The 27,312-nt window shown below is 33.7% G+C and overlaps 1 protein-coding gene across 3 annotated transcripts in view; it reads right to left on the bottom strand.

The window, feature by feature from the left end:
• LOC149543615 (uncharacterized) overlaps positions 1–27,312 on the bottom strand; it is a 102,196-nt gene that overhangs the window by 41,364 nt on the left and 33,520 nt on the right. For all 3 annotated transcript variants that reach the window (XR_016355668.1, XR_016355669.1, XM_089798401.1), the window contains one exon: positions 7,477–7,659. Coding sequence is in view for 1 of the 3 variants with exons in the window: in XM_089798401.1 (XP_089654527.1) it covers positions 7,477–7,659 (183 nt within the window). In the remaining 2 variants the exon portion in view is untranslated. The remainder of the gene's footprint in view (positions 1–7,476; positions 7,660–27,312) is intronic.

The following is a 27,312-nucleotide window of genomic DNA, read 5'->3' as shown; positions in this document are numbered from 1 at the left end:
ATTTGGCCATGATTCCTTGTCTTCAGAACATTGCAATATGAGCCTACTTTTGAGACCCTCCTTGGTTGGACTTCTAATTAGCCAACCGTTTTCTACAAAACTTCCTAATATGACCAAGAACAAAAACAAAATTAGTGTCTTCCAGCTTAATGTTGGGTAACGAAGCCATCCCCCTCGTTATCCAAAAACACGGAAACTGTGATCAGCTTCTCAAAAACCTTGTTTTTCATTGATAAAAAAATCAGCAAAACACTTGAAACCACAATTTTGCCAAAAATCATCAAAAGCTCTTACAAAACAGCATCATGATTTTGTGGAAAATAGTCAAATCCTAGATGCAATGCTGAGATCACACTTTATTTTGTGAGAAAATCGTTAAAAATAACTTTTAGATCAAAAAATCCACAATTTATGAGGAAAAACACATGCAAAACCCATTGAGATAAAAACAAACTAGCATCCCTCAGTCACAAGAACAAAGAATCCTTTCAAATCTTTAAAAAACTTCACTTTTCTGGTAAAAAAACAGTATAGAATTCTGCAAAAACCACAATTTTTCGTCAATCTTATTTAAAAGAGCAAGCAAAAAATCAACTGAAGATCTCACGAAATATTCAAGAAAAACCACAAATTGTATTCTGTAAAAAATTCCACCAAAAAAACCCCCACTAATTTTCTTTTAAAAAAATTAGGCAAAAGACTTCTAGAAATTTCCTCAAATTTTCTAGGAAATCAAACCACAAATGTTAATGAAAAATTTACCAAAAACCAATATCAGTTCTAAAACCAAGAAATTATGACTGACTGAGATATTCAATTATGACTGAGTGAGATATTAAATAAGCAATTACAAAATCTTTCCATAACAAAAACAATTGAGAACTAAGGACAAAATAGAAAGTCACTAAAATAACAACTTAAATAATAGAATGTTAAAAAAACTGGCTAAATTAGAAGAAAATTATTTACATGACCATTATACTGAATATTACAATATTACTTTAATACTTACATGTGTTTCACATCTTGTGTGTGCTTCATGTCTTCCATGTATTTATTTATGTATTTGTTTCATGTCTTATGTATTTAAGTGTCTTATGTGAATTTATGTGTATTGCATCATTCCTTACATGTTTTATGTGCCTTGTGTATTCATGTGTATTGCTTCATGCCTTAACTGTATTTATGCTCCATTTCTTACATGTATTTATGTGTATGTTGCATGCCTTACAAGCATGTGTCTTACATGTATTTATGTGTATCACTTCATGCCTTACATGTATTGATGTCTTACATGCATTTATGTGTATGTTTTGTGATGTCAAATGTCCATATATACTCCTTGTCATAGATGTATTCATGTCCATGCTTCATACTTATTTATATGTATGTGCTTGCTCCATGTCTATCATAATTTCAGCATATTTACTTCATGTGTGCCTTCCTAATGTATGCCTTGTGTCTTGAATATGCTTCATATGTAATGATCCTTCTAGACCATTTTTATTCTTACAAGATTTCGGACCACGTTAGAGTCCAATGAGACTTTTATGATGTGGTCACAGCTTCATGGGACGACGCAACACAAATAAGAGCATAGTACACTTACCTCTTTGATGAACTCCAGGAAGAGGTTCATCCCTAGGGGAGGAGGATGTGAAGCCTCACCCTGGCCCATCATAGCATAGCATAGCAGTTTATTTGCATTTCAGATACTTTATATTTTGAGAACTTGTTATATGTTGGACTATTTTGGATTGTTACTAAGACTATTTAATACTATGGGACACTTTATGGTAATTATTTAAGATGTTAGAACTTATTTATGCTGCTTGATGATTAGTTACATTCATGTAATTGGTTGGTTATTTTATTAATAAGTAGGAAATTATGTTTGAATGCAAAAGTTAGATGGATTATATATATTTGAGAATCATGAAATGTTGCAAAAGGGTCATATCATGTTTAGTTCGATAATGGTAATATTATATATGAACAATAGTTTAGAAATGGAAAAATGTTATTTGTAATTCAATTGAGAAATGTCTTATGTTTTGATTCAATTATGAATATAGAATTGATTGAGGATTTATATATGCATATGATTTATTTATCTTGGACTACTGATATGTGGTTTGAGTGTGCAGGAAATAACCATGGTAAAATGGAGAACCAAGACTATACCTTTGTATTAATTGAGAATGCCAAGGTTAGATCTAATGAAGAGATCTTAACCTCGTTGTTAAGTATTTTAACTTGTGAACGTAATGTGAATGGATGTTTTAGATTAGATTCTTTTTTGTGAAAATTGATTTGCCACTCGTAATGTTAAATGTATATTTTATAGTGTCACTTGACACTTGTTTTGTTATGTGTTTAAATGCCAAGTTAGGTTGAGATATTGGCAAAAGACACCCAACCTTATTCCTAACCAATGAGAAATATTTAAATTTTTATCCCCTTGCATAAAAATATTTAATGAAGGCTTTAATTAAATTAAATTCCGGATTTCAAGTTTAGGGTGACTTTAAAGGGCTTTATTTGAGTCTTAGGGTGTTCTTTTAGTGAAATTAAGTTACCTACATGTTAGTACTACATGTTAGGCCTTTAATTTTGACTTTACTGGAGTAAAATCTCTTTTCTAACACTTTTAAAATCCCATTTTTCGAGTATTGCGAAAATGGAAGAAGACTTATCCAAATTCCCCCCTTATCTTCAATGAGTTGATAATTCCAACCAAATAGGGAAACTTAGGTTGAGTTTAAGTGTCTGTTCTCTTTCATCATGGAGAAAAATTAGGAGTTGTTTTTCTTTTAGAGGGGAATTGGTAAATAGAGTTGTCATTCACCCACTCTCTAGTTTTGGAGATTGGATTAAGGACAGAGGGCTCTTCTCAAATTGGTTCATTTACCATAGCTTGGAGAAAAGTTGGAGCTTTTGCCATGTTTTGGAAACTATGTGTTGTATTGTTTTTTCTGAATAAAAGATGTGTAAATTTTGCTACAGATGCATGTGTGTTGTTCATTGTCCTTGTTGTATTGTTGGGTGTGGATGAATTTCTATTGCCTTATTTTCATTTTGATTTTGGAAGTATGATGTTACGGGTGTGGAAGGATATCACTCACCCTTGGGAGGGAAGAAGTGGCCTTAGGGTGAAGGGGTTGGTTGGGCTTATCCCCTGAGTGCAGAGTCTCTTCCCTGGAAGAAAGAGCGATAAGCATGTAGTATGGATTGCATGTGCCAATACATTGTTATGCACTTTGGGGTTGATAAGGGGAGAAATTTTGTTAGAGTTGGTATTTATTTTGTATGCCTTGTGAAGGCAGATTTGGTTTTCTGTATTTGGCTTCTCCTCGAGGTTTTTAGGCACAGCTTCACCCATTCTATTGATTGCTCTGGTAACCTACTGTGTAAGCTCAAAAAGGGGGTTAAATGTTGTATACTGTATTGTCGATTTATGTGTTTGTGCTTGATTGTTACCCAGTTGGTCTTGGTTCTCCAAGCTCGATGGGTGGTCTCTTAGAGACCTAGGCTGGAAGGTGAGCTCTCCATGGTTTTCAGGGTTATTTTGTACAAGTTTTATAAATGGATATGTGTTGAAGAAAAGCTTGGAAGATTTTCATTTTCTATTGGAGATTTGAAGATCATTTATTATGAACATTTGTAAAAGTTATGTATTGTAAAAGATCAGAAGTAGATCTTCATGTAATTTTTGAATTGTTGTAAGGATCCAATTATGATTATAATATTTGAAAGGAATTTTCAATACTATGAATATATTTTAGTTTAAATATTTCTTGAAAATGAGTAAAAGTATTTGAAAAATTGTAGCAAAATAATCTGTTAATAATTTGATATGATTTCTTAAATTGTTTTCAAGAATTAAAATTGAATATTATGTAAATGTGTATGCGTGTGTCTTGTTCAAAATTTTGGGCATGACAGTATTCATGTCTTACATGCATTTATTTGTGTGTTTCATGATGTTAGATGTCCATATATACTCCATGTCTTAGATGTATTCATGTCTATGCTTCATATTTATTTATATGTATGTGCTTGCAACATGTCTATCATAATTTCAGCATATCTACTTCATGTGTGCCTTCCTAATGTATGCCTTGTGTCTTGAATATGCTTCATATGTAATGATCCTTCTAGACCATTTTTATTTTTACAAGATTTCGGATATAAAAATGTTTATGAATGCCTTTTTTTTGTGATAGTATCTTTCTCTTTATAGTATTCCATAGAAAGGTTGTGTTTTTTCATTCGTTAATCTCTTTGTATTATTATGTTATATTATTAATATTAATACTATTATATTTGTAAAACTTATATATTGTAATATTATTATATTTAATTGTATTGATTGTTTTATATTTTCATATTTAATAAATTATTCCAAATATATCATTATAGATTATATTTTACTTTAATATTATTATTTATTAATTAATCATATTGTAATATATTATTAAATTATTATAATTATTTTATTTTATTTTGATAGGTAAACAGCCTTTGGGCCCAAGATACATCATAGAACTTAAGTAGTTTAATTCTTCTTTTTGTGATACTATAATTATTTTAATTAAAAATGTAATCGTAATATATTAATATTATTTTACGTGTAATAGTGGTAATCTTTAATGACCTTCTATGTTTTTTCTTTGTAATATTTGACAAGGTTGCATGGGTACTCATACCCACACCCCTGGTACTCATACCCACGTACCCAAGTACCAAATACACATATGTCAAGTACCAAGTACTCAATGGAGAGCATCTTAGCTAAAGACTTTGACTAAGATTTCTGATATTTTTACGGTTTTTTGCTTGTGTATCAGTTGTTTATCAAGCTTAATTCAATACATAATCAGTTTGAAACTTTGATAAAATATTGATTAACAATAATTCATTGTTCAAGTTAGAAGCTTATTGTTTGCAATATGTCATTACCATATGATTTATAATCTTCTTGTTCATGTTTAAAGTCTGTCTTCACTATTATGCATCTAAACATTTATCATATATTATTATTACAAACATATAGCAAATCTGAAACTGAAAACAATACATTACATTTGCAAACTTTATCACTATTCTTGTTTTGAAAACCATTGTCATGACTCATAATTTCAGATTTTCTATGAATATAAAAGTGTAATTAAAAATAAAGATTGACATAACCAAGTACCCCCGTCCCCTATTATGAAAAACAGCCGTACATATACCTGTATTGGTACCCTAAGTACCCAAGAACCCATGTCCCTATGCAACCTTGATATTTAATCATCATTATTATTTATTCATATTTTATATATTTATTATTGAATTTTATTTCAAAATGGGGACATGACAATCCGTCCTTCCCCAAATTGTTTGTCCTCAAGCAATCAATGTAAATGGATTCTCTTGCACAATCTTGACGATGATCAACAAATATCTACACATGGAACACTTGAAAATATAAAGTAATTGTTGATAAATGAGGATCGCTTCAAGATGTAATTGCATTTCCATATTGGTATATGTTTTTCAAATGCATTGATCTCCTTTTATATGTATTGCAAATGACACATGGAGAGACATGTCTCCTCATGAGACATGTCTATCCATTATAATTAATAAAATAACAAATATATATAATATCTCATATATTAAATATATATATATATATATATATATATATATATATATATATATATCACACTTATATATGTATATTTATACTAGTCTCATAGGTTTAATCCACTGAAGCTACCAAACATCAACACTCCCTCTTAGCTAGGGAGGATAAACAAGGATATTAACAACATATTACCTCAATGTAAAAATGGTTTCTAGAATGTCAACTCATTTGACCTTGAATATCAACTCATTTGATATTTTAATGCCAACTCTTTTGACATTCGTGAATGTCAACTCATTTGACGTTCACTAAGTGCTTATTGATACTCATGAATTGCAACATCCACGCGTCTAGAAGTTGTGGATTTTCATTTTACATGATTAAGTGTTTCTTGGTACAATGAATTGCAACTTGCAACTGTGAAATTCCAATTCCAAAAATGTCTCAAGGATCAATTCCTCAATCATTACATGTCATAGACCTTAGCATAAAGATCCTCTCCTAAATGTACATATAGTGATGCAAGAAAGGACTTGATGATAGATCTTGTCTTGTTTTCATACTTAGTGTACAAAACTAACCTCCACAAGACCAAGTCCATCAAGTTAGGTAGATTGAGCTAGAATCCCTTAATACCTGAAAGTCTTTAATTTTCAATAAACAAATGTTTAATGTTCTATGGCTCGAATCCTAGAAACAATAGCAAATGCTTCAAAGCAGTTCATCATTGATTTATGCTGTTGATACTTGCATCTCCAAAGACTCGGTAACTATTTTTATGGAGTAATGAAACATCAAGATATCTTGCACCATCGTCAAGCCTATCATGAGTCAAATAAAATGTCTTTAAAGACATTAATTCTCTCATGTACTTACTTCCCAAAAATAGAATTCTGCATTCACTTCTTCTGCATTTTAACTCCATCATTCTGCAAACAGCCAGTCACCTGCCCATTATTTCATGTTTGAATGTGAAGCCTTAGGAAACAAGATTTAACCTAAGCATTTCTAGGTATACTGTTCTCCAACTTGGAATTTCATTGTTGGCCAAAGAATAAATCAATCCTTAAGAAGATAAAATGGTCTTCAGCATGTTTAGGCCTTGGTATAATAAATAAGTAGTATGTTTCTGAGCTCTTAAATTATCGACTCCTACAAATACCTTGTCAGATCCCATTTTCGCTTATTTCTAGTGTCACTTGAAGTGGACAAAATTGAACTGAACAAGACTGACTCTCTCAGGTTAAGCAGATTAAACCGATTTGAATATCTACACAGATATTATAGTAAATAATGTAGTATAGGCATTTCTGAGAATGCTCCATAACATGGAATCAGAAAATGCTTCGCAATAGTTCTAAATTGTTATATCTATTGTTTTGGGGACATTTCTTGTTCAAGACATATGTATGTATGCATGTATGCATGTATGCATGTATGGTGCTCGTATTTTCATCTCCAAAGACGTGATTTAGGGAATCTACTATAAACAGCTAGTTACATCCCTCTAATTTCAATGAGCAACAAAACACCCCACACTAAACAAGTTGAGAAATTAGTTCCACTTTAGTAAATCAATAAAGTTTCCACTGATTTGAACCTTGATTAATCAGTAAATAGGATCCAAGAATATAGCAGCCATGTCAATGTCTAATAGTTGAGAGAGATGACCAAAATAAGACCACACAAAAGAAGCACTATCTACAGACAGTATTTTTTAAACTCCGTATCCTAAAAAAGTATGGGAAGAAAAAAATTCAAATTTTTAAATTCAAATTTTTTATAAACATATGCAAACATGAAATTATCCTTCATGATTGTAGTGAGGGAAGAAACAATACCTTGTATCCATTGCAGATGAGAAGCCCATCTCTGTTGCAGCATATTTTGGAAATAGCGATAAGAAGTTCTGGCTTTGACCCAACCTCCAACCCAAATTTGAATTGATCCCCAAACTCAACAATATTATCTAAAAGAAAGGGATCATGATTACACTTTATTGGAAAGATTCCTTGAAAAGATTGCTGCACAACAAAAGAAAAATATATCAAACCCACTCCCAGTCTGTTACAATTCAAGATGTATTATAATAATAACTATCAATTTCACTTAAAAACATATATTATCATGCATGGAAAGTAGACAGCTCGCATCAACAAAGCAGGTGGTACACACTTACCTCCACTGTCTTAATGTTTTTTTCTTAGGCAGCAGGTATGGTACTGGCAACTTGGTGATAGGTGTTGTGCTCCATTTTGTGATGCACAAAATGGAGATACAGTATGAAACTTTTCCAATTAAGTTTCACATTTCTCCAAGGTAATTCAGTATTTTATGCGTGAAAATTCATCAAACAATCATCACCAATTCATATAATAAAATGTTTTGATGAAGCTTCTCGTAAAGTCTTTGTCATTTTTCCAGTTTGTTAGCCTATATTTAATTTTTGAGGCCTTCAAAGTCCCTTTTTGCATTTCTAAGTGTTTGTTTGGATTGCTTTTATCTTTTTGTTTCCTTCAATCTCTTGCTTTCAGTTTTACCTTCGATTCGAGATATCTTGGGACTTAGTTGGAGTTGTCAGTCAAAAGATATTAAAGATTAAGTGCCCAAAAAGTGTGATTATCAAGTTCACTTGCATATTTAAAATATTGGCCTTGTATTCTAATCTTGAGTTGCACTTTTTGAAAGATGTAACTTAAAATTACTTTATGTTATGTTTTTAAGTTACTTTAGCACTTTAGATTTATCACTTACATGATTAAAGTTATAGTGCACTTTATGTTAGAATTTGATGTTGACTTGCTTTTTAATTTATAACTTAATTGACTTTATCACTTTATAATCTAACTTGATGTTGAGATTTACTTTAGTGTTTTAATTTAAAACATTTAAGTGAAATATCACTTTTTTAGCTTATTAACACATAATATGTCAAATATATAGTGTAGATGTGTATTTAACCCCTTTAAGTAATATTTGCTTAAGAAAATCAAATAGACCTGTGCTGAATAGAAAACTTAAGTGATGCAACACCTTTACATGTTATTTTTGAAATGAAATACATGTAATACATCCACTAGAACCCGATTTTCCTCTTTGACAGTAAATACATTACATGTAATGGCATCTTGTAACTATGATTTGCCAAAGGATTTCATTTACATGTAAATGCAAGTCATGAAAATATGCAATGATCCTTTCCAAGCCCAATTTTCGCTTGGGTGTCCAAATGCATGCAAGTGCATTGCTTATTTAAGACATGCAATCACTTCCTCTAAACCTGATTTTCCAAAGGAATGAAATTTTGGTCAAATGCAATACAAAACGTCACATGCAATGGGCTTTCCTAAACCCAATTTTGACTTACATGCATTTCCATTGCACATTTTAAACATGTAAAAGAGCTTGGAGAACCCAATTTGAGGTAAAGAGGAAAAACGTTAGGACTTATGCATTCACAACACATATTTCAAATATGCAATGGGCTCTAGAGAACCCGATTTTGGTCTATGGATGAGTTACATGTGTTTTCATTGCAGATTTTAAATATGTTATTTCACTTAGAGAACCCGATTTTGGACTTCAAGATTAAAACGCTGCATGTAATCTCCTCTTGAGAACCCGATTTTCATTTTCAAGTGATTTACATACATCTATATTGCATGTATAAATATGTGTTTCACTCTAGAGACCCCGATTTCACTCTTTCAATGAAAAATGCGGCATGCAAAGGCTCTTTCCAAACCCGATTTGCCTTGGACATTGGAAAGAGAAATTTTTAGGAATACATTTACATCAAAAGCACTGCATGTAATACACTCTTCTAAGCCCGATTTTGACATGGGTATGAGTTATATGCATCTTCATTGCATATTTAAAATATGCATTTGACTTTGGAGAACCTGATTTAGCTCTTCCAAGGCAAAAATGTCCATGCAAAAAGAGTTTCTAATCCGATTTTGGCCTTGTAGAAAAGGCATTTCATGCAATAAGGCTTTTTAAACCTGGTTTTGCCTAAAAATGTTAGAAGAAAAGGAAATTTCAAAGCATTTGCATCAAATACTTGCACATGTAATGTAAGTTGGAGAACCCGATTTGCTTTGAGATGTTTTCAAACATGGAAATCACTCCAAAAAGTGTGATCTGCACCTAGGAAGACATTTTCAACAACATTGGCAACATTTTGTATCTTCTAAACCCGATTTGAAGCTAAGGTTTGAATCTTTCAAAGGCATTTGATCATTACATGCAAATGCACTTGTAGAACCCGATTTTCAAGATAATAAGTTCATTCCAACTTCTTCGTTTTCCAAATTTTGGTATTTTCCCTCCAAGTACGTGCAAGAATCCGGTTTTATTTGCATTTCTTCATCACTTCGCTATTTTGTTGCATTCTTTGGCTCTTTATCATCCATTTGTTCAAATGCAGTCCTAGTTTTTTGCTTCAACTTATTAAACAAAGTTTGAAACTTAAATTCTTTGGATATGCAAAAGGTCTCTCATTGCAAAAATGAAACTGCATGCAAAGTGATGTTTTGAAGTTTATCAAGTTTAGTCAAAGCAAGAGGTATGTTTTTCTTTTTGTTTTTAAGTTCTTGTATATATTTTGCCGCTTGTTTTGGTTTATTTTTGGAGAGAAGTTAGAGATCTTCCCTCAAGAATACAAGTACATTTCCATGCTTTCATCTTCCATTTTCATCCATCACCCAAATACATCCAAAACTCCATATTCCTAAATATGTCAAATCATCTCCAAAATTCGATTACATGTTTTCACCAAGTAAAATGATGAGTTTTTACCACATGCAATTGCATCTCCTAAACCTAATTTTGGTTCACTTTTTTTAACATAAAAACTCTCTTCCTATAGACATCCATATGCTTCCAACTTGCATTCTAAACCATCCAAAGTAAAAGCCCTATTTTGCTCACATGCAATCCCCCATCTAAACCCCGATTTTGGCCAATTTGCTCAAAAAGAAAGTTGTTCCATTCATTTCCACCCTTCCAAATGATGTGCAATGTCGTTGCTTTCTCAAATTGCATCATTTAATTTAAACCAAATGTCAGCCAAGGTGTGTACAAGGCTACTATCTGCTATAAGGATCCTTGATAAGACTCAATGGTTTTGTGGGTGTTTGCACTGTAAAACAGTGACTAGCTTGGAATTTGAGGTTATCTGGAGTTATCTGAAACTCTACTAATCTGCCCTAACTCAATCGAAGACAACTAAATCTAATAATCCTAACTATCTCTAATTTTGACCCTAGAATGGATTGTGATTACATTCCCTTCTGTTACAACAATTTGAGATAAATGCAAGGAATCCCATTTATATATATTTGAGATACGTACATAATATGTGAATCCCTAATAATAAAAATTATCAATGTTTAAAAGTATTAATAATAATAATACAATTATAATGCACAATTAAATAATGAATTGAACCCATCCTTAGCACAAATAATTAAATCTCATTCCATAATATATAATTATCAAATATTATAAAATATGCAAATTAAATCCCCATATAAACAAATAGTTGCATATGCCATGTGACGTGACTGACCAACCTTGGAGCATCTATACGCTTACCTATATAGGGAGGTTGGAACCATGAGATAAGGAGGGAAGAAAAGGCACTTGCAATCAGAATACTACTATCGTCAGCGTCCATAACTCCCAATAAGCTTCCAATACTCATCATCAACACTACGGTTATCGAGGAAAATTATTCAGGAAAGGACAAATAATAAAAGTCGATATTGAACAAGGAAAAAAACGAAGTAAAACTTGGACCGCAAACTCCAACGAATAATATAAAATGACAAATGCCAACCATAGGAGTTCATTAAAACACCAAATCAATTCCCATTTATCGCATCACATCACAGGAGAGGAAGAGTCGATCATTGTTGAACAGACAACTATAAACCATCAACAACAGGAGATAGAGAACGTAGCTGGTCAACCAATAACCTCAACTAAATAGCCATCATAAGTAACAGAGAATAACGATATCCATTGCCCTTGAATCTGCAGTAACCTCATCTGAGTACAGAGGTAATATCAATGAAGTGTTAATAAAAAAGAGAATTGAAGAGCTCGTCAGTGTATAAACTCCAAAGGCACACAATCTCATCTACGGAGGTAAGGTATCTAATTAACTCATTGATAGAGATGAGAGTAGAATAACTCTCATAAGAGATCTATTAGAGAATAGAGGGTATTCATATAAGGAATATCAAGTTCTCATGAAGAGACCCAGAGAATTAGAGGACATTCAAATGAATGTCGGACCAAGGTCTCTGAGAGAGATTTATAGGAAATCTGGTTAAACATATGCATATGTCAAAGATAAGAGACTTGGTTAGAGGTGGGATCTCTACCAAGTAGTGTTATAAAAGAGATCCCAAGAGGCCTTAGGGAGATGCTCTTCACATGATGATTACCTAACTAAGAAGCAATTCTCACTAGAGGGTTAGATTATTTGAGAAGAGTTTCTTCTGAAGGATTAGGAGGTGTTAGCAAGGGTAGTATATAGACTTGTACTTAATTAGTTCAGCATTACTAACTTGTTCAATATATTTTCTTTCTTTATATTGTACTAACTATTTGTTACAGGTTCCAGCATCCATTTCTTGATCTTGAAGAGAGGACATTACAATATACATAAGACAAAAACAATTGTAGCAAAGTTAATAAAAACTGCAAAGATTGACTAGAATGCAATTTGAAAGGATGACTATGAAATACAACATCCCACAAAATGAATGAATGAAGAGCTGGAAATGCAAAAAGCTACAGGCCTAAAACCAAACTGATTGAACTAAGAGACTTCAACAAATATCTTACAAAATAGAACATCTCTTACATGCATCAAATAAATTGCAAACAAGCAACAAAATTTGCAAAGGCATTGTTTTCTCTATCTTATTTTTTAACAATATTGAGGTTTCATATGAGACATTACGAAATTGTGACTTGGATTAAATAGACTATCCAGTACATTAAAGAAAGACATAGTAGGTTGGTAAATCTGCATTTTAGATTCCACTAACATCATCTTGGCCACCTTCATGTAAATAACAAAACAATTACCATAGCTCACCCTCCATCTCAGTAAACAAAGGTCCATCATATATTGCGGTGCATTGTCTACAACAAAATATGATGCCTCCAATGCACAAATGAATTATGAGGAGACTTAATAGAAAAGCACTACAATGAATGTAAATACTAAGATAGTGTTGTGCTGATAGTTTTAAGCTTTTAGCAAATAGGCTATACTTCAATGGCATTTTATCAATGATGATTAGGTTTTGGGTTGATAAATTTGTAAAACAGTAGCAAACATAATGATATATGTAATTAAAATTGTTGTGGAGTAAGAAAGGAGATGAAACAGGCCTTGCCCATGTTGAAAGACGGGATCAATGCAAATGTAATAACACTTTTATATTTCTGTGTGTTACAAGTGCAGATCCAAATGCATATATATAGGAGTAGAAGAGACATGCCTCATGAATAGACATGCCTCTATGTAAATCAATATTGGTTATTGTAAGTTAATAACCATTAGACATTATTAACAACAATGTATATATATATGATTGATGATTAATCAAATGCTATAATGTTTAACCACTAACCATTGGAGATTAACTTCATATCAATACAATCTGACTTAAGCTACAACATCAATGTACCACCTCTTAGCTAGGGAGGATTGTTATAGAACACATTTAGAACACATTATACTCTCAAGCATATAGAGAGATATCATCTCAATATGATATTCTTGGAATGGCATATCTAAGGATATCAACATATATCCATCAAATCAGATATAATTCGACTGATGCTATTTCACCAACACTCCCTCTTAGCGAGGGAGGATTTAAACAACACAACAATCTGACAAAATGGTGATCTAATTCTGAACAATCTTATCAATCTCACATTCTTGTGATATGAGCACTAGCATCAACACCAAGATGTCTATCAACAAGAATATCATATCCTAGAAAGATATTAGTTATCTAATTCCCGACACACTCTGGGACAATACTGAATGTAGACTATCAGATAACAACCTTGATCTCAAGGACAACAAAGTAGTCTCCATTATGACAAGTATGACGATCTCCAACACCCTACAAGATATCAACTTAATGTATTCTATCATGATATGTTAGTTATCATGATCTCTGGCACATTCCAGGACAAGTTAATGAAGTCTATCATAATAATAGATCAAGAACTCAAGAACAAAAAATGTAGTATCATTATCTCTGGTGCATTCCATGACAACAACTTAATGTAGACTATCAAAATATGTTTGTTATCATGATCTCCACCACATTCTAGGAAAACAACTTAATGTAGTCTATCATGATAACAAGTCAAGCCATTGTTAAGATCGTCACCTTACAATAGCGACCTCACAAATACATCAATGAAAGATCGTCACCTTTCATGACAAAATCCACATATGCAAAACAATAACTCTCGTGATATCGACCATGAACCAAGTTAGAGGGTGGATATACCATAGCAATCCTAGAGCGTGGAACAAGGGCTTTCACCTCAAACTTATCTCCCACAAAGAAGAATGCATTACAAGGAATTTCATCTCAAACTTCTCGCTCTCAATTTGTTGATTTCTTCTGTCCAAGATTGTTTCTAATGGAATGTCAAACTCCCTCTGTATCTGATATCAACCTTCTGACCTCCTCCTATAAGGTTGTCTCCAATAAAGTGTCAGACTCCCTCTAAATCTGATATCATCCTTCTAATCTCCTGGCAGCAAGTCGTGTCATGCTTACCTAGTTCAACAAGTATCCTGATAGCATAAGGCCTTCCATCCTACATACATGATCACTAGAGAATCCATCTCGACATGGTCTACTTCATCTAAATCAATACGATCAAGATCATCAAAATTTTGACTAAAGCATATCTTCCATTTGCTCCCTCTCTTTGTTCAAGGTTGTCTTTAATGAACTATCATTCTCCCTCTTGATATAGAAGATTTCCTCAAGAGCCTCACTTAAGATGATCATCAAATGACTAATAAATTCTAGATGAAAACATCTTTGGAGCCACTGTCATAAGATTGAGTTTTGTGCAATATTCAATAGCATGTGTAAAGTACCAACCTCCTTTTCCTGGAAGAACATCTCCAAAGACAAAGGAAAAAGATCAAGGCAAGTAGATCTTATAGTATGTATAGAATTCCAAATAAGAGAGAGACAACAGTGGGTAGGTAAATGTAATACTCAAAGATAATGATTACTTATCTCTGTATCCTTGATACAAGTTGCTTCAATGAAGATCTATATGCATCAAATCAGAAAATGCCTCCAGATAAGTATTTATCAAATAATGGGAATGTAACATTAGTTATTATTCCCCCCAACAATGTTAAATTCTCACATATTCCATTGTTTATAGTATTTCCAGTTACTCACAATCATAAAGAATTTGTTGCGTTTTGATCTTTAAATAGGCTCTCTTAATAATCAATATTTCATGATCATCTTTCATATGAATCATCAATTAGTTTCTTATGATCATTGGTTTAATATGCCTTTTAATTATTTCAATCAATTAATTATAGAGTATGCATATATCGGACCCTTCAAATGATTAATCCTTTGACTAACTAATTTGATCCTCCAAACCTCCAACTCTCATGATTGCATTGATGTTGAATTTAGCACAAATAATCTCACAGAGATCACTGAAGTTGTGACTCCCTTGAAGTCCTAAGCAATATCCCTTCATATGGTCTCTTAGCTACGAACACAAGTTGCAGCATCCTAAGGATTCATCAGAATACAGTATATGAACTTCTGATCTTTGCATGAAAATGTTCTTATGGTTGTTGAATCATTATACTTTACTGTGTAAACCCAATGACATAGCTATTTCTGCAATATACCCTTAATATCTCTGCCTGATACCAGTAGCTTGAAGACTGTAACTTTTGATAAGGCATTGAAGGAACTATCATGTCAACTAATATTCAAATTGTTTAAGATATACCCCAGGTTACACCAAACATTACAGGGTATGCTCAATAAATGTCAATTGTGACTACCTAATGCATTTGGCCCTATTGAAATATAGATAACTTGTTCTAGATATGTTGGGTTAGTACTGAGTATTCATGGGAGAATCAAGGAATATGATTCTACCCAAACTTAAGCCAACATCATTTTGACTTATGAATCCCGCATACGGTTATGAAAGTTTTGGCCCTTTTATTTTTTTTTTTTTTTCTTTACTTAGAGTTCAATTGCTCGCTTGGCAATGTATAAATAGTCTTATATCTTTATCATATTGTTGCAGCTCCAAGTTAAAAGCATCTAATTAATCTTCAATACCCTACTTATTGTATGGATTTCAATATAATATCTCTTTTTAATGATTTAATGATTGTCTTGATAACGAGTTCTATGCTGTAAATCTTATAAATTCCATTTAATATGTCCCAATCTCTGATATTGGTATTCTTATTTGGATCCGAATGAAATTAGTTTGACTACACATTGAGTGAGTCTCAGAAGTATGACTCCAATCAGGGAATGTGAAGCATGTGATTATATATGATTATAGATCTAAGAAGAGGATTTTTAAGTTTGATGGTTTGGACCTGAGCTATAGTTGACAGTTAAAGATTCTCAGACATATTGGATCCTCTGAAATATTCATGGATATTTCAACGGAAAGCACAGAATCTTGTGGATCTTATATAAGTTGATGGGCCCGTCAGAGGTTGTCCATTAAATATTCCTCCATTTGCTGGTTTCCACCCAATACCATTCATCAATTCAGAACTTATCACATGTATTTAAAATGAAGCTAGTCATAACTGTTCCATCACCACAAAACGATGTCAACCCATATATGAAAGATGACTAGTAGTCATTCAATAATGACGAGTGTCTTTGTGTCCAGAGAACAATCTTGAACAGGTTTGCCGTCTTATATTTCTGAGTCATTTTGATATGTCTTCTAAATCACATATGCCTCTTCTCAAACAATGTGCCTTTTCACAATAAGAGTCTTCTCTGGACATGCAACTGCTGCTTTTAATGATTACACTCATTTAAAAGTTTACGTGACACTTATTATGTGATATGGATCATAATAGTTACATATACACTAAGTAACATTAGAGAATCTTCAGCAAACAATGTAATCCACAGAATCCAGGGCCTCCAACTTCCTGATTCATTAGATTCCAACACGTAATGTCACTTGATTGGAGAAAAATACAATACCCAGCTATAGAAGAGATTTTCATGCCATATATACACACACACACACACACAGAGACAACATGAACAAAGATGTGAGAAAAATACACAAACTGTGCAACAACTACAGCTCAATTGAAAAATAGATCCTCTTCTTCAAATTAGGCTTCGCATAGCTTTATATCTTTACATAGTTATTGGAGGATATTCAGCAGAGTACCATCTATTGAGGTGCACAGTCCCATCTTAGAAAGTTGTCCAAGATGTAGGCCTATGGATTTCTATGAATATGCCATTATGGACAGCCTATACAACTGAATTACAACTTTTCTATATGCTGCAAGTAAGAGATAGCAGTCCTAGAGCTGAAATCAACCTTGAATGTTAATTTTTTTGACATTAAAAAATTTAATAGGTTATGAAAAATTCAGAAATGTGATATTTATCTTAAGAGTACTCTATAGCTCGATCATTTGGGGGCCCTCTCTATTGGACTTAGATTAGGCATTGGTTGGGACAGCGCAATGCCTTCTTTTGAGGCACATAATCAAGTGCAAGCAGCACACGCCCCACAATATTGTCCTCGCTGAGTTTCGTGCCCACCCCTTCAGGCTTAACACTATCTTTGACCTGGTTTGGTTCCTACACCATCTTCAGTGCTTTGTGGATTCCTCAGCGGGGCGAGACAAGTACTCTTATCTTGCTTACCACTTCTCAAAAGCTACTATGGCATTTGACACTTCTAGTAGGGCTAGGTGTTGGTATGCTCAGATTGCGGCTCTCCTTGGCTTGATCAAGATCTAGCTTGACCGGCTCCTCTTGCTCAGTTACTCTTTGTATGCCCTTTCTCATCTTCTTCCCTCACGAAAGGAGCTCAACAGAAATATTAGATTGGACATTTATAGACAATATGCCCGCACTACCTAGGTTTGTTCCAGTAGAGGCCTCAGCACCTTCTATGCGGAGCACTTTCCTAAGGTCCAAGATAGGATCATTGTCCCTTCATCATATCTGTCCCATTGCTGATTGCATGCTCTCTGCACCTCTCTTGGCTCCTTCAGAGTGAGATCTCATCAGCTCTGCATCCAGACTGCCCACCAGATTGCTAGAGAGGTCAAGATTTGTCAGCATTGTACCTTGGGGGATGTTGGGACTGAGTTCCACTTCATCTTTTGTTGCCCTATTTACTATGAGATTAGAGAGAGATTCCATTGCTTGTTTAAAAGAGTTGAGTCCCTTTCCACCTTTTTCAAATACATTGATGAGTAATGACTTGCGCTTTATCTTCAAGAGGCTTTGAGACTTCAGGACAACTTCATTCAGCACCAGCTCCCCTTGAGACCACATGTCGCCCATCTCATTACTTCTTTCAACACAATTCAACTAGCCCATGGTGCTAAGCATTAGCTTGGTCCCCTCTTCTAGCAACTCTAGATCAGTGAGCCAGCATAGAAGGTCCTTTTATCAAAGATCTTCCTCTTCCTCTTCTCACAATGTTGTTCAAAAATACTACGGGGTGTCGTTATGTGGACCCTAATCAGACTATGAGGTTAATTTTTCCCCACTTCATTCGGCACAATTTCCCTCCATATTTTTCTACGGGGGTTTAGGAGTAGTGCCCCCCCAAAACCCAGAGCCCTAGCTGGGGTCAAGGGGCAAAGCCCCTTCCAAGGTTCTGGGGTCAGTGGCCCCAAGTGCACTCCCTGTCGCAATACAAAGTGTTACATCCCAGATTTTTTCCCAATTTAAATAATCATGTAGCCGTTACATAATTCATGTGAATGTCAGTTGGCTAGTGAATCAATTGAATATTATGATCATGTGAAATGGAAATATGGTTGTTTGTTTTAATTCATGTGAAGATGACATGTTAGTTATTGGTTACAATTTTAACAAAAAGTAAATATTTATTATCTTTTTAAAAGTTAGTTGCTTATTTGAAATGGTGGTTAGCCGTTATGATGATTATAAAAATGATTTTTGATTATAGTTACCTTGATTTATATTAAGTAATATGTTACTATCGTGGAAATTCTTCTTGGTTGCAAAACACAACAAAGGGGGGGAAGTATTGCCAAAACGGGAGCTAGGGTTGGGGCACTAAAGGTCCACAATAGGCCATCAGGTGTGGATTCTAAGCATCTTATAAGGATTTAACAACTAGGCAAGTAAGAGTATACCATGGACGACCATGAGCTAACATGTCAATTCATAACGCTTATCAAGAAAAACAATAAGCATTTAAATAATAATATAGATTTGTTATCTTTTCTATCTAAGATCATTGTCGAGCCTCTTGTTATACTTCCTATATTGACACCATGATATCCTGACATCTATACTTGCACACATGTATATGTGTGTGTGTGTGCGCGCGTAAATCAATATAATGATACAAAAGAAATAAATGAATAAATCTTTGCACATGTATGAATATGTGTACATACAAATAGAGGTGACAAAGATACCATGACGCCGATATATTTAAAAATCATTTGGAGGGAGAACCTTTATAATTATCATTATTATTGTTCCAATAGATTTGCACGATTTCCTAACTTTCCATCGGGCTTTATATCTTTCAAATGTTCTTTTCATATATTATAACCGATGGAGTTTATTTATACTTGATGAGTCAATGGAAATACAATTCTTTATGGAACCGATCCCTAGCTATGTGTCCACCACCTCAGCCTTTTCTTGTAACCAAGCATGCATATACGAATTCTTTAATATATATCTCTTGCCATAATCTTCGAACATTCTTCTTCCAATTTTTTTGAGCTTTGCAATTCATTTTCATTCTCACAGCATTAGACATAAGCCATATACAGCGAGTGCAGCAGTTAGCATTGTGCACAAGCTCCATATTCTTTAAAAGCCAAGCGTTGTGGTATCGGAGTCCTCGGGTCCTTTCTAGCATCCATTTTTGCAGACTTTCTTTTACATCTACCAGATGAGGATAGCAATCTCTATCCGCACAAGGCAGCACTCATCCTTCAAGCAAGTTATGCATTATATTATTCCAGCATTTATATTATTGCAGAAGGACTGAATGATGATATCATAGATGTGAACTTCTTATGTTGTCAAATAATTACTGCAAGTAATACGCCAAGCATATGCTACTTACAAAATTCTGTTTATGATATGATGTTTCAAGGCACCAAAGTACTTACTGTGCATATTGATAAAATACGCTAACTTATACAGAGGTGTTGGCAATATGCCTCTGAGATAAGTACAGCATTGGATGCATGATAAGAATTATGTACAATGATTTGGATTTAGAAATGCAAATTGATACCTGAACTGAACTTACTTAAGGGATCTCCTAGGAAGCACCCATAAGGACCGGAATGGTAAAGATAAAGGGGTGGGAGGACAGAACTGATAGAGATGTTGTCATTGATGTCAAAGGGGACAAGACACTTAGTCAATGTCATAGAATAGTGAAACCTACATATTGAAGATAATGAATGATACTAATTGAGCTAATAAGTATAGAAATAATAGGCATATATACTGATCTGGAAAATATACTCTCACACATTCAGATTTGGAAAATATACATTCAGACATTTAGATTTGATGACTGAGATAGTTACATAGAAGATACAACAGTAACAAATTCTGATGAAGACTTTGTTGCCAATGATCATCAAGTATGCAGAAATGGTCAGCGAGAAATACAAGTCCTGTCATTACATTAACAACGATGGATGGATATCATATGCATATCAACCATATGCATATCTTATGGAGAAATTAACTATTCAGGCAGGTTTAATAGTTATATACAACCAGTATGGATAAAGTCAAGATGGCGTTGGAAGAACAATGCCATCTATATATACAGATTTATTTATCTGTTATATTTATAAAACTGAAAATATGAGATATGAAGAATATAACATACAGAAGACAATTATCCCAGTCAACACATCATGAAATGATATTTGCCCAACACTGAATATGAACAGCAATGGAGGGTATGATGGTGGAAAGAAGAAACAACAACATGTGTATATGCAGTGACATCTTCAAACAAAGGTATTGAATGAAAGGATTTATTAGAGATGAAGGATAACAACACTCAGGAGATTTGAAGGAACGTACTCAGTAGCCATGGAGGAATACACAGTCATCATTAAGTTATAAATGAATATGTTATAACATCAACCAATCAATCTCAGGTCAATCTGATATCACAACTTGGACACAAAGAAACATACACCACAACAGCAATGGGAGTGTAGGAGCAATGCCAAGCAATGGATAGAATGGCTCGATAAAATATATATTACTAATTACAGTCATAGACCCTATTCACCTACGTGGAAAATTGAGGTAAGTAAAGATTAAATAAGGAACGACGGAGGTCTACAGGTGCACAGAAAAACGTTACCAAACTCCATAAATTAGTAAAAGTTTATACTGAGCAATAGAATCCATGAATCTTAAAACAATAAAATCCGTATCACAGGAGTATCGTGGTTATGCAATGATGAAACGACTAACTTCTGAATTTAATAAGAACCATGTGCTATCGGGAGACTTCATACGTCAAAAGCAAATCAACGATATAAAAAAATAAGACACCCAGTCAGCCACTAGAATACAGTTTGAAATCCTATACGTCATGTGCCATTTTATAAATACATATTCAATGGATACAACTTGCTAAGTCATCGCGGTTTCCTAGCGAGAGTCTTAACAGTAAAACACTAAACAGAGTATTGACGAAAGTCTTCAGCATCGGTTGGAATTCAAATCAAAGTAAAAATAATTATTGACAAATAACAGAAATCTCATTCTATGTTGGTCGATGACTAGCAAAATTTGCTAATGGTTTGGAAGGAATCAACATCTAGCAAACTGCAATGTTTAATATGAAGGACTGTATGGAAGATGTTGTGGGCCCCTTGTCATTGTCAGAGATGTTAGTCATAGCAGATCAAATAAAAGACAAAATCATAACCACGCAGTAGCATGTTGAGGAATATTGTGTTCATGACATGGTGTCTCTAAATGACGTGACTTATGAAAAATCAAGTAATGAAGATAAACAACTTAGGTTAGACTGAATTCATGTATCAGTTATTCCTTAAAGCAGTTCAATCAAATCAACTTTTAAAAAAAGGAGATTGAAATATATGGATTTAAAGGGGACTAGTGAGAAGTGATGAAGTAATACATAAGACTGAGTCCGTGATAAAGAAAAGGAAAGGATATATATATGAAAGTTAGAATAAGGAATATATATATATATATATATATGGCAATGCTTCTTCTCTCCACCAGACGTCGAGGCTTGCTCAACACAGTAACTGTCATCTACTTCATATCTGGTACATGATTCTTTTGTATTTTTCGTTTATCATTTGACATATTATTATGTAATCATGATACTTAAGTTTGTTATTCCTTATGTTATCATTGAAAATTTGTATTAGGAATGGAAGAGAAATAGATGTGGAAGACATAACTGTATTTCATGTGAATTAGATTAGTTCAATATTGATCTCTTTAATTATGAATTGCAAGTATCTAAATAAGTTCGTTAATTTTCTCTTTCATGTGAAGTAGTTGTTATAATTGTCACTTTGTCATTCGGTTATGAATATAAATATATCTTGAACTATAGTACTAAAAAAAAGGACTTCAAGAAAATAGTATGTTACACAAGGCGAGGTTAAGGGGTTGCATCCTAGAAGCCAAAAATGAATTCACTATTGTAAAACACATCGAGAGTTAAATTTCTATTGGTCACAATATTCAAGCCCTAATTTTGTAAGTTGCAAACGCTTGTATAAAATAGCTTAGGGTTAGGGATTTTATGAAGTATGACGATTTAGTAGCTTATTGCAGCAATATTGAGCTACAAGGTATAGCATATTGTAATCAAGTAGTAATCACTAGATAATAAGAATACTGGACTCGTTGTTGGTGGGCGTAGCCGAGGGATTTGGTGAACCACGTTAAATCATTGTTTCTTGTGTTCTCTTCTATGAGCTTTATTATTTTTTGATATTTGTTATATTTACATACAATTGTTATTTGTGTCTTTGTAATCCAAACAAATGGTATCAGAGCGAGGTTGTTTTGGTTATCCTTGATTGAGTGGAAGCAATGAGAGACAAGGGTAAGTTGAAGTTGAGAAGTTCAATGGGCAGAACTTTCAGTTATGGAAAATACAAATGGAGGACTATCTTTATTAGAAGGATTCATGACGGTCATTGGGAGGAAAGGCCAAGAAAGATGCAAATATGACAGATGAGGACTGGGATATTTTTGATAGAAAGGCACTTGTAAGTAATCGTTTATTTCTGGCATAATCGGTGGCATTTAATATCACGAAAGCAAAGAAGACTAAAGAGTTGACAAACCCTAGCAAAGTTGTATTAAAAGTCTTCCGCTTTAAACAAGGTATTTCTCATGAAGCGTTTATTTAATATGAAGATTGTAGAAGGTGGATCTATTGCTAATCATTTTAATGAGTTTAATAAAGTTATAAATCAATTATCTTCTATAAATGTTAATTTTGATGAAGAATGTAATGTTCCCATCATAAAATAATTAATTAATCAAAACCTTTGTCCACGGGCCAATTGATTTAGTATATCTCAGACCCATTTTTATTTTATTATTTCCCTAGGTTTGGCCATCAGCTATATTTGTAAACCCTCAGGAAGTTCCTTCGAAGGGTATTTAACCACAGCATGTTTGTAGTAGTTGGTATGCGATTTGGATTATTTCTTTGTACTATGAATTCCTATTGGAGTTTTGTATTGTTCACCATTTCGAAAATTAAAGATCTTCCCTAATTGGCTAGTCCGATTTCGATAGGATTCAACCATCACCCTATTCCGTCTATGTATTACTTTGCTTCGGGTGTGCAACATCTAGAGCACCATCTTTGTATGCAATTATTTTGTGATCAAGGCTGCAACTTCTAGTATATGCAAGTACTAATTTCTCATTTCGTGTTGAGTGCATAATATGATTTGCGTTATCATTATTGGCGAGTACATCTTATTGTTGATTCACTCTTCATCCCTCACGCCACGCTCTTCACCTATCAAGGTCACCCTACAACCGCTCCTATCTATTCCATCCCCATTGTACACCTCACCAACCCAATATTGTACGGCCTTGTGACTACCATACGACATCCTTTCGTACACTTCCACACACCCAATAGCTCACCGTAGAGTCTCTTGTCTACCCGTACAGCCTATTGTCCTAACTGTACAGCCTATTGTTCTAACCGTACGACATTTTGACCTACACACCTAACCATACAGTTCTCATTCAAATTGTACGGCCTCCACAATTCCTTCCATCATCTAGTTTCCTGAGAGGCATAATGGAACAAGATCATCACAAAGAAACTAGGGCTCTCTTGATTTTGTGTTCTTTGCTTGAAAGTTGGAATGGCTTGATCATGGTTGTGAGTAATTTTGTTTCTGGTTCTCATACCCTAAAAATCGATGATCTTATTGGTGTGATTTTAAGTGAGGAAACTCATAGAAAAAGCTCAGATGGATCTACATTAGGAAGTATCTTGAACATACAAAGAAAAAGCAAAACAAATGAGAGGAAATTATTATGCAAATCATGGGAAATCAAGAGGAAAATCAAAGTGAAGGAAGTCTCAGTCCGGAGGACCAAGATATTGGTTGTTGGTCTCAGAAGAACAATGAAGGAGACAAACAAGATGGAAACAAGGCGACAAACAAGATGGAAACAAAGAGACAAATGTGGTGAGTAATAAATCCGAAGAGGATGCTTTGCTTCTTTCTTAAAAAAATGTTGATGATTCATGGGTTTTAGATTCAGAAGCTTCATTTCATTCTACAACCCATATAGGTTATTTTGTTGATTATGTTCAAGCATATTTTTGGCTACTTTATTTGGGAGATAATAATCCCTATCAGATTGTTGGAAAGAGAAGAATTCGGATTAAGTTGTAGAATGGGAATCATTGGCTACTACAAGAGATAAGACGTGTTCCAAGGTTGGTTAGGAATTTGATTTCAGTAAGGCAATTGGGTGACGAGGGTTGCATAGTTACTTTTAATGATAAAAATTGGAAGGTTTCAAAACGTTCCTTAGTAATAGCAAAAGATGTGAAAGTAGGCACCTTATATCTATGTATAGGTAATATTGTTCCTTCTACTTTACTTGTTTCAAAGGAAAAACGGTGTTCGGGATCAATTGTTGCAATTGAGCAAGAACATCGAACAGTTGTTGTGGACTGAAAAAGCACCATCGCACAACAGACATGGGCACATGACTGAAAAGGGGATGAAATTACTTCATTCAAAGAAAGTTTTACAAGGGTCAAAAATGTGTCAATATGGATTTTTGTAAAAGTTGTGTATGGAAAACAAAAGAGAGTTACTTTTATGAAGAGTGGGAAGGAAAAGAAAAATGGGAAGTTAAAACTTGTGCATATAGCTATATAGGGACCAGCCGAGGTATCTGCCCTTGGTGGCTCTTTGTATCATGTTACATTCATTCATGATGTAACTAGGAAAATATGGATTTATTTCCTTAGACAAAAATCTAATATATTTCAAACTTTTAAAAAATGGAAAAACTTGGTTGAGAGTGAGACTGGTAAAAGATTAAAATGTATCAGATCTGATAAAGGTGGTGTGTATTGTAGCCAAGAGTTGAAGATTATTGTTCCGATAAAAGAATTCGTAGGTAGAAAATTGGTCCAACAAATCCACAAGAAAATGGAGTGGTTGAATACATCAACAAGACAATAATGTAAAGTGCAAGGAGTATGAGGTTGCATGTTGGGCTACCCATAAACATGCGGGCAGAGGCTGTCAAATACTGTTGCATATTTGATCAATAAAGGTCCCTCTACTCCTTTGGCTTGTGGTGTTCTAGAGGAAGCATGGACTAGTAAGAAGGTGAGTTATTCTTGTCTCAAAACCTTCGATTGTGAAGCGTTTGCACATATAGATTCTAAAAACAGAACCAAGCTGGAAGAAATGTGTACTTGTTGGATATAGCATATATGAATTTGGCTATAAACTTTGGGATTTTGAAAATTATAAAATTGTAAGAAGTGGGGATGTCATATTCAATAAGAAAGTGTTGTACAAAGATTTGTTGCAGTAGCATGAGAAGAAAGAAAATGATTATATAGTGTTGGATAATACTCAAACGACTAATGTTTCAACAGTCCCTAATACTCTGCAACAACTGAAACAACAAATACCACAAACCCCAGCGAATGTTAGATGGTTAACAAGGTTTAACAAACCTCAAGAAATATTTTCTCCTTCTTTGTTCTATATTTTTTTAACAGATGCTAGTGAACCTAAAGGATATGATGAAACTATGCATGTGGATTCAAAGATTTAGTGCGAATCTACAAAAATAGAAGAAATGGACTCCTTGCTAAAAAAAAGGCTTGGGATTTATGTAAGTTACCTACAAGTAAAAGGGTTTTACAAAGTAAATGGCTTTACAGGATGAAAGAAAAAGATGGAGGTAAGAAAAGATTTAAAGTCGAACTAGTTGTAAAAGGATTTTCACAGAAAAAGGGTATTGATTTTGATGAGATATTTTTTTCAGTTTTAAAATGACCTTTATTCGTACTATTTTAAGTATTGCTGAAGATTTGCATTTGGAACAGCTTGATGTTAAAATAGTTTTTCTTCATTGTGATTTGGATGAAAAAATATATATGGAACAGCCATGAGGATTTCAAGTCAAGGCTAAGGAGAATTTAGTGTGGACATTAAATAAAAGTTTATATGGCTTGAAGCAAGCACCTCGGCAATGGTATATTAAATTTGATAGTTTTATGATTGAGCATGGTTACAATCGGCGTCATTTAGACCATTGTGTTTATTTTAAGAGGTTGGATGATGACAGCTACATTATTTTATGTTTATATATTGAAAATATACTTGTATTTGGGTCTAACATGGATCACATGAAGGGCTTGAAACAACAATTAGCACATTCATGTGCTATGAAGGATTTGGGGGCAAGAAAACAAATCCTTGGTATAAAAATTCACAAAGATAGGAAAAAGAGAACATTGACATTATCTTAGGCTGATTATATTGAGAAGGTGTTGCAGCGTTTCTCTATTGAGAATGTCAAAGCTGTCAGCACACCTTTGCCTGGTCAATTGAAATTAACTAACGAGATGTGTCCAAAGACACAAGAAGAGGCAGGTAAATTGTCCAAAGTAGCTTATGCTTCAACTGTAGGGAGCTTAATGCATGATGGTATGTACCAGACCAGATGTTGCACATGTTGTAGGAATCGTTAGCAGGTATGTGAGTCATTGGGATTGAGCATTGGAATGCAATCAAATGGATTCTCAAATATTTTAGAGGAACATCCAGTAAATGTTTACATCTTGGGGGC

The sequence above is a fragment of the Cupressus sempervirens genome, chromosome 8, assembly GCF_028749045.1.
Source record: "Cupressus sempervirens isolate cs-2001-9-10 chromosome 8, ASM2874904v1, whole genome shotgun sequence".
Taxonomy (NCBI): Eukaryota; Viridiplantae; Streptophyta; class Pinopsida; order Cupressales; family Cupressaceae; genus Cupressus; species Cupressus sempervirens.
Note: the sequence above shows the minus strand (reverse complement) of the source record. Positions and strands in the feature narration are given on the sequence as shown.